The following is a 12152-nucleotide window of genomic DNA, read 5'->3' as shown; positions in this document are numbered from 1 at the left end:
TAAATAAAAATTCCTTGTGAGTTTTTTCACTTCTCCCTTTCCTCGTATTCTGAACAATGTTCGAAAAAGCGGAAACCGGTTATGGGCGAAAAGTAGGTATTATGAATGTGAGGGAGAGGCAGATTTCTCTGCCATTTCATAGGAGTTTTTTCACTAGTTAAATTAAAGAACACTTATTTGTACAAATTTATGATAAAATGTGTATTTACATTCTATTACAACATTCTCACTGCTAATACAGCACCAACAACCACAATATTCTTTATTTTAAGTCGAAAAGTATATCATAAGCAACGGAAGAGCTCTTCGTATATTTGATGCAGCCATTCAGAAATTGCGCAAGGATTTTTAAGAAGGCTTAAATAGATTTTGGCATATGATGAAAAACTAATTCAACTCGACTTGGCCGCCAGAAAATAGTTTTGCTGCATGAAAGCAGGCAACTCCGGCGGATTTGTGTTATCCCGCCGTCTTCTTCTTCTTATGCTCCTCTGTTGATGTTGCTGTGGTACAAATTCATTACTCATTTCAGTGAATACCACATGAAATGCAATACTATGTATTGTTTATATTTTATTTCTTAATTTCAAACAAATTCGCAACAATAATTAAACTTTTTTATTTTTTAAACAAAATAAGAAATGCGCTACGAAATTTCAATTGACAAAACAGCTGACTTCGAAAATTCGAAATTCCTATTCCCCAATTATTCTTCTCCCTAGGAGAAAAGAATTGGAGGAATTTTTCCGCGGGAATAAAAAAATCCGCCAGAACAAAATTCCGCGAGAATATTTAGAATTGGTGTGATACTTAATAAGAATTTCTAATTCATTTATTTGTAACCTGCAATTTCATATAATAATCAATAAACAGTCATTAGGCCTTTTTGTATATTAACTGCAAACGGTCCAAACATAGCACACAAAATATTTAATAGGCAACTCTGTCATGTGAGAGAGCGTTCAGCTGACAGGTTCTTACGGAAAAAATTAAAATTGATTTGATTTCTACGTTCCGGGCTACGTACGTACGTACGTTGAACGTTGGTGGTAAAAGTCTAGTTGGGGGGTCGACTGCTAATACGCTCAAGAGAGGTGTCAAAAGACGCGTATTAATCTCGAGAACAATAATCCGAAGGCGGAAAAGAAAAATTGTATCTCAGTCCGGAGATATTTCCAGTTGAAGTTGGCGATTTTCATGTGGTTGTTGTTGTACCCACAAAAAAAATTGTGCATCACCGTGGCGGCAGCCACGGTTTTACCACACACCCGGACTTGGCATGGCGTAGCCCAGGGTTATTTTTTATAAGCGCATCCGAAGGCCGCCAATGCAGAAAGGTGTTCTGCGCAAAAATACTATGGATCCCACCCCCGGTTTCGGAGGTACCCGCGGGTATTTTTTCGGTTTTTCGTTAATATCTTTTAAACGATTTTTTTTATTTTCCGCCTTCGGATTATTAATATTGATGTCAAGACGAGTCGTTTGACACCTCTATCGATATTTTTGGTAGCGTATTAGCAGTCGACCCTTCAACTAGACTATTACCACGTCGGTGAGTTTTCGTTTACATTGCACACTCATAAGTTAGGTCGTGTCAGCTGACACGTTTTTTCTACGTACGTTCGTGGGTAACTGACGCTTTAGAATTTCATGCTGAAGGAAAATCGCTAATCACTGATATATTTGGGTAGCAATAGTTATCGCTATTAGCGATTTTTCATTCACGGCGATGCAATCACCAATAGCGAAATATCGTTCCATCACTAGAGAAAATACTAAGTAGACATCTTTGCTAAATAAACGATTGAAATTAAACAATTTAGTGTTGGAATAAAAAAATAATAGAAGTAAAGTATGAAAGAAGAATCAGCAGATTGCTATGACCCAATTTTGAGCGGAAAATGGAAAAGTTGGTGTCGTCTCTGTGCGAAAGCTGATGGTCAGTACATCGATGTTATTGTGGACCAAAACCTGGTGTTTGATAGTTCAAAATATATAGCAAACGCTATTTTGGAGTTTTTGAGGATTCATGTAAGTAAAATAAATGTTGACAAATGTTTAAAAATAATACTAATAAATGTGTTGATAAGATTAAGGAGGATGATAAACTGCCACAAATTATTTGTGTAGAATGTAATGAGATAGTGCTATCCCTAATTGAATTCAGTGAACGAGCAAATAGAGTGCAACAAATGTACGATGATATACAAAATTCCATCAATAAAACAACAATAAATTTGCCAATGTTATTCGAAAGTTATGGTCTGAACTTTTATAGAGATGAGTCGCTGATGCCACAGAGTAGTATTGAACTGGCAGCAGAGGAAATATTTGTTACTGATTTTAAAGGAACAACAATATCTGTGCAAACTAAAAATGAAATTGAAAAAGGAGATCAAGTGGAGGTTATATCAAAGGAAAAGAGGATAGAATTTGATGATCCCTTCGACGATGAGGAAAAGGATTTGGACCATGAATCGTTTTCAACGGAAAACAGTTTCGACTATGAGGAAAAAAATATATTTTCACCGGAAAATAGTTACAATGTTGATAGTTGCATGGATATAAGTTTATCGAAATTAAAACATAAAGCAAAAAACAAAAGTAACGCCAAAACTAAAGCGAGATCACCAAACAATACCGAAGACTTACAGAAATACTCTTGCAATATTTGCGCAGAGAATTTTAGGCGTAGTAGTAACTATACGGTGCACATGCAAAAGAAACATGGAGAATTTAATTGTCGACATTGTGCTCTTACATTTAATGCCGTATCAGACTTCAAACAACATATGAAACAGCAACATGGTCAAATATGGAATTGCCCACATTGTGAGCAAACGTTTGACAAAGAAGATTTAAGTTCACATTCTAATCATTTAAAAGTAGAACATAACATCAATCAGATTCCCAAGATTAGAAACCGTGGGTGGGTCTGTGATGTATGCGGCGCGACATTCTTTCAAAATAAACTACGAGAGCAACACATACGATCCCAACACCCTGGTCATGAGCCAAATGTATGTAAAATATGTGGAAAATTTTTTAAAGGCAGGCCTTGCCTCAAGGTAACAAGAGCTCCATTCATGTTTATTGAACCCTTTCGAACCTGAAAGCAACCAGCAGGAAAATTCGTGGTTTATTGATTATTTTAGTTTTAGTATAGGCCTTAAAAATAAAAATTTTGAAGTGGAGTCTCTACCCCCTCCAGGGAGGTCTAGGCGGTGGGACATATGTGTCGCATACGGTGTTTTGAGCGGGACGTATAGGTCCCGTTGGGACAGGAAGAGGTTTATAATACATTTTTTTTTTTTAATTACTAAAGGTTAGAGAATGTCGGCAAGCTCTAAACGGGGCATATTTATACCAACAAATAAACCCAATGGGCACTAGAACCGTTACCTGAACTTCAATATTTCAGACCGGACAGTTTTTAATGAGTTTAAATGGAAAATTAAGATTATAGTTAAAAGAAAACTTTTTCTGGGATGTATGTGTCCCAACAGGTCCGAAAGGGTTAAACATCTAGGACACAGTTAATAATATAATTATTTTAGAAACACTTGGAAAAGCATGGGGAAAAATTTATATGTGCTGAATGTGGTATACAGTTATCTTGCCGAGCAGCGTTAAATAGTCATAAGCTGGTGCATTCCGATTTAAAACGCTATAAATGTGATGTATGCGGGCGCGCATTTAAACGACATAAAGGACTTAAATATCATTTGATAGCGCACACTGGGCTAAAACCGTATAAATGTGATTTTTGCGAAAAAACTTTTTCCAACGGTCCGAGTTGTCGTAAACACAAGAAGAGCATGCATCCAAATGAGTTGGCCGAACTAGAGGCGTCTGGTGCAGTGCAATTTACAAAAGATATCCCGAAATTAGCTGAATTAAGAGCAGTGTGAGTATAATGCTGCCGTTTTTGAAAATTCTTTTAAACCTTTTCTTTTACACTTTGTTCTCGTTTTGTAAAGTGCGCGCACCGGCACAAACATAAGACCCTTGCAGTACAAACATAATGGTTACCCACCTAAACAACTAAAATAGCTGCAAATAATGTACGGATATGGAAATTGATGACAACCAAATCGAAGTTATTAATAAATTAATGTGATTTTAATGTCAACCAGTGGTCAATGCAATACGTTTTCTTCACTTATTACCAGTGATTCAATAAATACTATTATTAATCTTCGCTGTAATCTCTTTTAATTGAAATAAAATACCATTAAAATTTAAGTATGTTTAAAAACTATAACAAGATTAATTAAAATAAAATACTAACAGTTTGGTAAAAATGCGTTAAGAGAAAAATATTGAACGAATATTGAAATCCTTGATTATTTTGCACCTTCTGTTATTGTTCGAATCGCTGAACTATCGAATAAATAACTAAAATATTCAGTATAGCAAAATATTCTTTATTTACAACTCTCCTCTTGTAGTACTTCACAATTAAATTGTTCGGGGCCCTTACTTATACCGTGTTAAAGTCAAACTGATCCATAATTCCGCAGCTTGCGCTTGAATAGGGTCTAGACTTTTCACGAACAGCCTTCTCGAATAGATGTATTGGTTTGTTGGTTATTTAGCTATATACATGTATATATGTGAGCAATGTCATCTTCACTCTTAGCTGACGCGTACATGTTGTTGTTGGCTACATGTACATATGTATGTGAAATATTCCCTTTGCCCTTAACTTCGCTGTTTACATGTATGTGTGACTGCATGCTTTGATGTTTACATGTATGTGTGATGCTTGCCATGATGTTGTGCATTTATTTACTAGGAGCATAGTGATGTATCGAAATGCTCATATTCGCCACATTGCCCTCCACCTAAGTCTGATCGTCCCGATTAGACAAATTTCTCAATCCAACCGCTCCTAGCCTTCTTCCATTTTGTGGTTTCCCAATTTTTCAGGAAACCTTCCGAATTGTTGTCTTTGTCGTACCTATCTTTCATCATACTACTCTCATGATCCTAGTCCGTTGCCTCACAGTCTGTTGTTTGGCCAAGGGACACTTCGAAGAGCTTGACGGATTGTCTTTGCATCATTAGTATCGATTTGATGTTTTAGCGAAAGGTTACTCCCCGAAGGCTTTGGGAAGTGTTATCGGATGGTCCTTTGCCGGATACAGATCCGGTACGCTCCGGTACCACAGCACCATTAAGGTGCTAGCCCGACCATCTCGGGAACGATTTATGTGGCCACATTAAACCTTCAGGCCACTCCCCACCCCCAAGTTCCATGAGGAGCTTGGGGTCGCCAGAGCCTCGTCTGTTAATGAAACAGGATTCGCCGCGGATAGGTGAGGTTGACAATTGGGTTTGGAGAAGCTATATATTGCGCTGGCAACTTGAAGGGTTGAGCTACACAGCCCCTTGAATCTGGTATTTTAGTCGCCTCTTACGACAGGCATACCTACCACGGGTATATTCTCATCCCCTAACCCACTGGGGTGAACAACAACAACAACATTTGATGTTTTACAACAGTAGTGCCGCCTGGCTTGAAACCAACCTTGCATTCTTTTTGGGAAGTTCTTTTCTTATGGATGCGTACAGTTGGGTTTGCCAAAGCCAGTGTTTTCCCGCAGGTTCATTCGGTTGTAATTTGTTTGTCCCATTCGTTGTACGAATGTTGTTGTATTAATGATCAACACACTCCCCAAAGGTTTTGGGACCATATTAAACCTACACGGCCATGCCGCCCCCACCCCCTAGTTCCATTAACAACTTGGGGTCGCCTGCTAAATATGTGCATGATACATTCATATTTGTAACAGGAATCCCCTCGCAAAAGTGAGATTGACAATTGGATTGCGGAAGCTCTGAAGCTATAATTTGCTTTGTATTGCGCTCATCAACTCCTTGAATCCCTCGGACGAACAATCTTTACCCGGTCTACTGCTGTTGTTGTTGTAGCGATAAAGACACTCCGCGAAGGCCTTGGGGAATCGATGACCCCTAGCGGGTTAGAATATACCCGCGGTAGGTATGCCTGTCGTAAGAGGTGACTAAAATACCAAATAGATTCAAGGGTTGTGTAGCGCAACCCTTTCAGGTTGCTAGCGCAATATATAGCTCCTCCAAACCTAATTGCCAACCTCACCTATCCGTGGCGAATTCTGTTACATTAACAACCGAGGCTCTGGCGACCCCGAACTCCTCATGTGGCCATAACAAATCGTTCCCGAGATGGTGGGGCTTGGTACCGGATCTGCATCCGGCGAAGGACGATCAACATCGATCACTCCCCAAGACCTTCGGAGAGTGTCCTTATCGCTACAACAACGACAACAACAAGTGTTATCGATTGGTCCTTTGCCGGAGGAAGATCCCGTTCCGGTAACAATGGGTACTAGCCAGACCATCTCGGGAACGATTTGTCATGCCCACAGGAAACCTTCTAGGCTATACCGCCCTCCCACCCCCTAGATCCATAAGTAACTTGGGTGCCAGAGCCTCGCCTGTTAAAGAAACAGGATTCGCCACCTTTACGTCTCATATTCACACTCACCACAGCAGAATGTGTTAAACTACCTCCGTCTGTATTTACTTTTTAAGTTATTTGTACATTTTTTATTCAGATAATATGTTCAGAATTTTCGCTTTTACTCTCTAAAACTCCAATGAGTTTGCTCAAATTATATTGAAAGTGTCCTACTATAATTTTGGTACGCTCCACTGCTTTACACTAAAGTTCGCGCATGCAACATCTTTGTATTCTAACGCCATTGACTCATTTGGAATATCGATATATTTATCTCATTCTTCTGTTTTGTAGAGCTGGATTCGATTCGATTTTTTTTAAGAATCGATTTTTTCGATTCGATTCTAGTAAAAAATCGATTTAATCGAACCAAACAAAATTTATTTAAATTTTGCTTATAATTTGTAACAGTGTACTTGCTTACGTACTTAACCATTTACACGATTTTCCCCGACAAATAAAGCTGGACAGTTCCTCTCTCGTTTAGTTGCCTGCCGACAAAATTGGAAGCATCAAGGAATGCCACATGGGTCTTCACTTGATTCTTTCATCGGAGTGAGATAATTCGTATAGTATTTACCGAAATGTCATACATTTTGCGTTTTTTTTAATCTTTTATTTCAAAATGTAGGAAAAGCAACCTTTGGAACATTAACCAATACACTTTCTTCTTTAATACTTATTATTACAATATGTATAATGTTCTCGCTTCGTTTACGGCATTAGAATGGATCTATGTTCAGCGCCATATAAAAAGGAAGTATTTATTACATACGTAACTTAACATGTTCTCAGTATAAGTTTTGCAGCTTTTTAATCAATGAGGTATACGGAACTTTCAGTATACGGCAATTTGTGTCATGGTTTGCGTAGTTTCAGTTAAAAACTTTATGAAATTATTTTCTTAGCTTATTGAAAATAAAAAGGAATAAGGAATTTAATTGAAGAGATTTCGAAAAAATTGCCACTTCTGTTTTCATGTTTGCTGCTGTCTATCTCATAAAAAGTATTGATTTAATATATTTGTTAAAAGTGTGTTGTTACTCGTGAAGGCAAAACGTACCGAGGATCCAAGCATTGTGTAAAAGATCTGAATCCGTTATATTCGACGATCCTAAAGGAAATCCAGTTGTTTTTGCGCTCATCTACAGACTGAGACTTCCCTATGTTGTTGTTATTAGGTTCAAAAAAGGATTCTATAGGAGCGAAGAAATTTCTTCATCTTTCTCCTCTCCCTGGAAGCCTCCAAAACAATAAAGCCTTTATAAAAACAAAAACTACTGAATATTATTTCCTCTTTTTTTTTTTTGTTTTAAATTTGTATGGCCGAGCAGTCCATCCATACGGCCAGGGTAATCAAAAACTGTATGAGTTGCCAAAAATGTGATGGTGTTTGTCCAATGTAAATTTATTGTTGTAATGAAGAATTTTCATCATATTAGATTCTTTACAAAAAAATTTTTTTTTTTTATTTTAATCAAAATTTGTTTCTACATATTATTTTCCATCCACATAGTGCTACGTGGTGATTTGTTTTCTTTATGTAGATTATTAATTTGTTTAATTGTAAAGTTGTAATTCGAATTGTAGAAATTTGTTTGTGACGTTTTTATAGCAGAGATAAAATTATGTATATATTTCAACTTATATGTATTTTGAAACAATAACCAAAATGTAGAGGCATACGAGCTATTGAAGTTAGGAGCTTTTGTATAACATTAAGACAAGATTTATTTGAACATTGAACAATTACACTTTATGAAAGTCACATTAAACTATTATGACATGGTTTTTTATTTCCAAATGTTATGCACAGTGTAGTTGCAGGTTCCAAATTGTATGCAGGGTTATGCAGCTTCTATGCAGTTTCCAAATTGTATTTGCTGGTCGGCTGCTGTTCTTGACGATGATGATTTTGCCTCTGATTCGTTGTTATAATGAAAAAAGAAATCGTACCCAAAATGTCTATCAAAAGTATGTATGTTGTTGTTGTTGTAGCGATTAGGTTACTCCCCGAAGGCTTTGGGGAGTGTTATCGATGTGATGGTCCTTTGTCGGATACAGATCCGATACGCTCCGGTAACACAGCACCATTAAGGTGCTGGCCCGACCATCTCGGGAACGTAAAGTATGTATGTATTTGTGCTATGTGCGAGCCGGCAAACTTGTCTTTCGTTTTGGTATAAAATGACATTGCAGAAATGCAGCGATGTGAAACTCAAAACATAGAGGTACAGGGTGCCTCTACACAAAAAATTTTTTTAGTATTTATAAATTGATTTTTATAATTTCAAGAATTAAAGAGTTTCTTAACTCCGTTATGTCATACAAATTAATTTTTATATGTATTTATATTGAATTTATTTCACAATATTATTAAATCTCGACGCATTTTGTTTAATTGTGTCATTAGTACTGTATTTATTTCATTTTTATTATTGAAATTGTTAATTTAGGTTTAAATTGAATATACATGACTGTATATTTTGCGTAAAAAGTCTCACAGTTATTTTCATTGTACCGCTTTGTATCTCCGTTATATTATACGACTATGATAATAGATTTTAGGTAAATTAAAATTTTAATATTCCACATTATTGCAATTTATATTTTTATAAACGAAAGTTTTTTTAATTAGATATCCATAATTTTTACGTTTCACACTGCACTTTTCTTTTTTTTCAACAAATCACATTTTATAACATTAACACGAACATTTAACAAAAATGATGTTGCCGCTTCGGCGATAATTTTGCGAGTGCCCGTAAAAACATAACCGAATGTTGGGACGCTTCACTGCTTTACACTAAAGTTCGCGCAAGCAACATCTTTGTATTGTAATACCTTTGACTCATTTGGAATATTGATATATTTATCTCATTCCTCTGTTTTGATAGAAAATATAGAGGAAAACTTGGTTGGGAAACAGTATTACAAACTTAATGAATAAAATTGCTACTTGAAGGAAAACCTGGTACTTATAAGGACTCTTGGGTTTGATACTACTGGAGTAGTATCTGTTATATAAAAAAAATAAATACTGAATAAATTGTTAAAATACGGAAATCGACGATACATACGAATCTTAAAAGCAACAAGCACTGTACTTGCTAGGAGATTTATCACGGAAAAGGAGACAACCTAGCCCGTTTGGAGCATTGCTCCTGCCATTTACTTCAAACCTCAACAAAAAAAATACAACACGGAAATAATCGAATATTACAATCTATTGTTGTAGAATATCATAATTACTAGATTTGAACATGAAGGAAGATATAGTTGTTTGCTGTGACCAAATATCGGATGGAAAATGGAAAGGTTGGTGTCGTCTCTGTGCGAAAGCTGATGCTCAGTACATCAATGTTATTGTGGGACAAGACCAGGAGGAGTTTGAAAATGTTAATGATTCCAAATGTTACAAAGATTTGGCGAGGTCTATTTTGGAGTTATTGAGGATTCATGTAAGTTAAATTGGTACATATGTATGTATTGAGTGTATATAAAATAAAATTTCTACAAATTTTTCTTAGATAAAGGAAGACGATAAACTGCCACAAATTATTTGTAGAGAATGTGATGAGTTACTGCTATCTTTAATTAAGTTCAGTGAGCGTGCACATAAAGTACAACAAATGTACGATGATCTACAAAACTCCATCAACAAATCACCAACAAATTTGCAAATGTTACTCGAAAACTATGGCCTTAACTCGTACAAAGATGAAGTACCGATGCCACAAAGCAATATGGAAGTACCAGTTGAGGAGATATTTGTTACTGATTTCGTAGAGGCCACAAATTCCATGCCAACTGAATATAAACTTAATAAAAATGGACATCAAGTAGAAACACCAAAGAATAAGGACATAGATTCGGATGATCCCTTTAATGATGATAAAAAAGATATTGGTTGTGAGTTTTTGTATAAATCTGCGACATCGGAAGAAGATGTATGTAGTACTGATAGCGAAGATAGCTGCATGGACATAAGCTTATCAAAATTAAGAGATAAAGCAAAGAGCAAAAGTATTGCTAAAAATAAATTGAAGTCGCTAAAAAAATGTGAGAATGAATCATACAAATATACCTGCAGTATTTGCTCAGAGAATTTTAAGCGGCGCAGCAATTATTCCTTACACATGAAGAGAAAGCATGGATTATTCAATTGTCGCTATTGCACGGATTCATTTGAAACCGAATTAGCGATGAAGCAACACATGAAAGCACATGGAAACCTATTTAAATGTCTACATTGTGAACAAACTTTCGAAAGAAAGTCATTACGTTCCAGGCATATAAAAATGGAGCATAGCTGCATGGAGAAAGTCAAAAATAAAACACTTACTACTAATAGCAGCCGTTCATTTGTGTGTGAAGTATGCGGCGAGGAATTTCCACAGAAAAAACTGCGAAAACAACACATGCTAACCAAACACCCCAACTATGAGCCCAATGTATGTAATGTATGTGGAAGAATTTTCAAGCATAAATCCAACATGACGGTAATGTTAATTGATGAATGGCAATTTTATAATCATGACGGCGACATTACATCTCTTCTTACAGAAACATATGGAAAGACATGGTGACAAATTCGTTTGTACTGAATGCGGGAAACAGCTTACTTGCCGTGCAGCGCTAAATACTCATATGTTGGTGCATTCCGATTTTGCGCCACATAAATGTGATGTGTGCGGGCGCGCATTTAAACGACATAAAGCACTTAAATATCACTTGATCGCACATACCGGTCTAAGACCATATCCATGCGATTTTTGTGAAAAATCATTTTCTACTGGTTCGAGTTGTCGTTTACACAAGAAGACTATGCATCCGAATGAATTAGCTGCACTTGAAGCGTCTGGTGCAGTGCAATATACAAAAAATGTACCAAAACTAGCTGATTTAAGAGTTGTGTAAGTATAATTTATTGAAATATGAAAATTGCTTCAATCATTTACTTCAAATTTTGTTTTTGTATTGTTTTTAAGCGCGCGTACTGGTACAAACTTTAGGGCGTTGATGTCCAAACAAAACGGCTATGCTCCCAGATCTTAAGTGAAAAAAAACAAGAATTAAAACTCATAGATCTATCTACATTATATACTAATGATGTCAAATCCAAAGCGGAAACAATTCTTAATAAATTATGTATTATGTAAATTTAATTGATAATAGTAACTCTGATATCTCTTTAATTCAATTTTCCATTTGGCTTCATAATTTGCATGTCTCACCACAGGAAATTGTTCCTTTATGTTGGCTGTACTAATACAAATTCCACTTAGCGCAAAAAAAGTAAGGCCAGGCGGCGTAGAAGATCTACCCCCTATTTCGTGTGTCGATTTGAGTAGAATCGACTATTTGATTCCATCTCTTCCTATTAATTTTGTTACTATGAAAGTTAATAGCCAAATCTTTGGACCATTATCTTATACGAAACAGGTTTTGATATTTTTTTTAATATTTCGTTTTATATAACATACCTTTTAACCACTATAAAGATAATCCCTTATCACTCAGCGATCGACTATCTACTCCGATCAGCACTTGAGAAGTGCAACGGGGGAGACGTCGCCACTCTAGCGGTGACGTGTGACTACGCCTGAGTTGAGGGAGGCTAGGACGCAATTGCTGTTGTGGACTG

At 36.3% G+C, this 12152-nt stretch overlaps 2 protein-coding genes across 2 annotated transcripts; both read left to right on the top strand.

Annotated features, from left to right (window-relative positions):
• The first annotated feature begins 1745 nt into the window (after nt 1-1745).
• LOC137242062 (zinc finger protein weckle-like) lies at nt 1746-4200 on the top strand. The gene is made up of 4 exons (XM_067769428.1): nt 1746-2031; nt 2091-3068; nt 3558-3907; nt 3981-4200. The coding sequence occupies exons 1-4, from the start codon at nt 1855-1857 to the stop codon at nt 4051-4053; spliced, it is 1578 nt and encodes a 525-aa protein (XP_067625529.1). The 5' UTR covers nt 1746-1854; the 3' UTR covers nt 4054-4200.
• A 5185-nt stretch (nt 4201-9385) lies between these two features.
• LOC137242061 (zinc finger protein weckle-like) lies at nt 9386-11686 on the top strand. The gene is made up of 4 exons (XM_067769427.1): nt 9386-9966; nt 10036-11007; nt 11072-11421; nt 11497-11686. Exons 1-4 carry the CDS (start codon nt 9769-9771, stop codon nt 11561-11563), a joined length of 1587 nt encoding a protein of 528 aa, XP_067625528.1. The 5' UTR covers nt 9386-9768; the 3' UTR covers nt 11564-11686.
• The last annotated feature ends 466 nt before the right edge of the window (nt 11687-12152 follow it).

The sequence above is a fragment of the Eurosta solidaginis genome, chromosome 2 (assembly GCF_040869045.1).
Source record: "Eurosta solidaginis isolate ZX-2024a chromosome 2, ASM4086904v1, whole genome shotgun sequence".
Classification (NCBI taxonomy): domain Eukaryota; kingdom Metazoa; phylum Arthropoda; class Insecta; order Diptera; family Tephritidae; genus Eurosta; species Eurosta solidaginis.
The sequence above is the reverse complement of the archived record's forward strand: the minus strand, read 5'-3'. Positions and strand labels throughout refer to the sequence as shown.

Bases quoted from the DNA above. Each gene is read 5' to 3' on its own strand.
- LOC137242062 (XM_067769428.1), top strand. From the start codon at position 1,855: ATGAAAGAAGAATCAGCAGATTGCTATGACCCAATTTTGAGCGGAAAA. The intron at 2,032-2,090 runs GTAAGTAAAATA...TGTGTTGATAAG, and splicing joins TGGAGTTTTTGAGGATTCAT to ATTAAGGAGGATGATAAACT. The intron at 3,069-3,557 runs GTAACAAGAGCT...TAATTATTTTAG, and splicing joins AAGGCAGGCCTTGCCTCAAG to AAACACTTGGAAAAGCATGG.
- LOC137242061 (XM_067769427.1), top strand. From the start codon at position 9,769: ATGAAGGAAGATATAGTTGTTTGCTGTGACCAAATATCGGATGGAAAA. The intron at 9,967-10,035 runs GTAAGTTAAATT...AATTTTTCTTAG, and splicing joins TGGAGTTATTGAGGATTCAT to ATAAAGGAAGACGATAAACT. The intron at 11,422-11,496 runs GTAAGTATAATT...ATTGTTTTTAAG, and splicing joins CTAGCTGATTTAAGAGTTGT to CGCGCGTACTGGTACAAACT.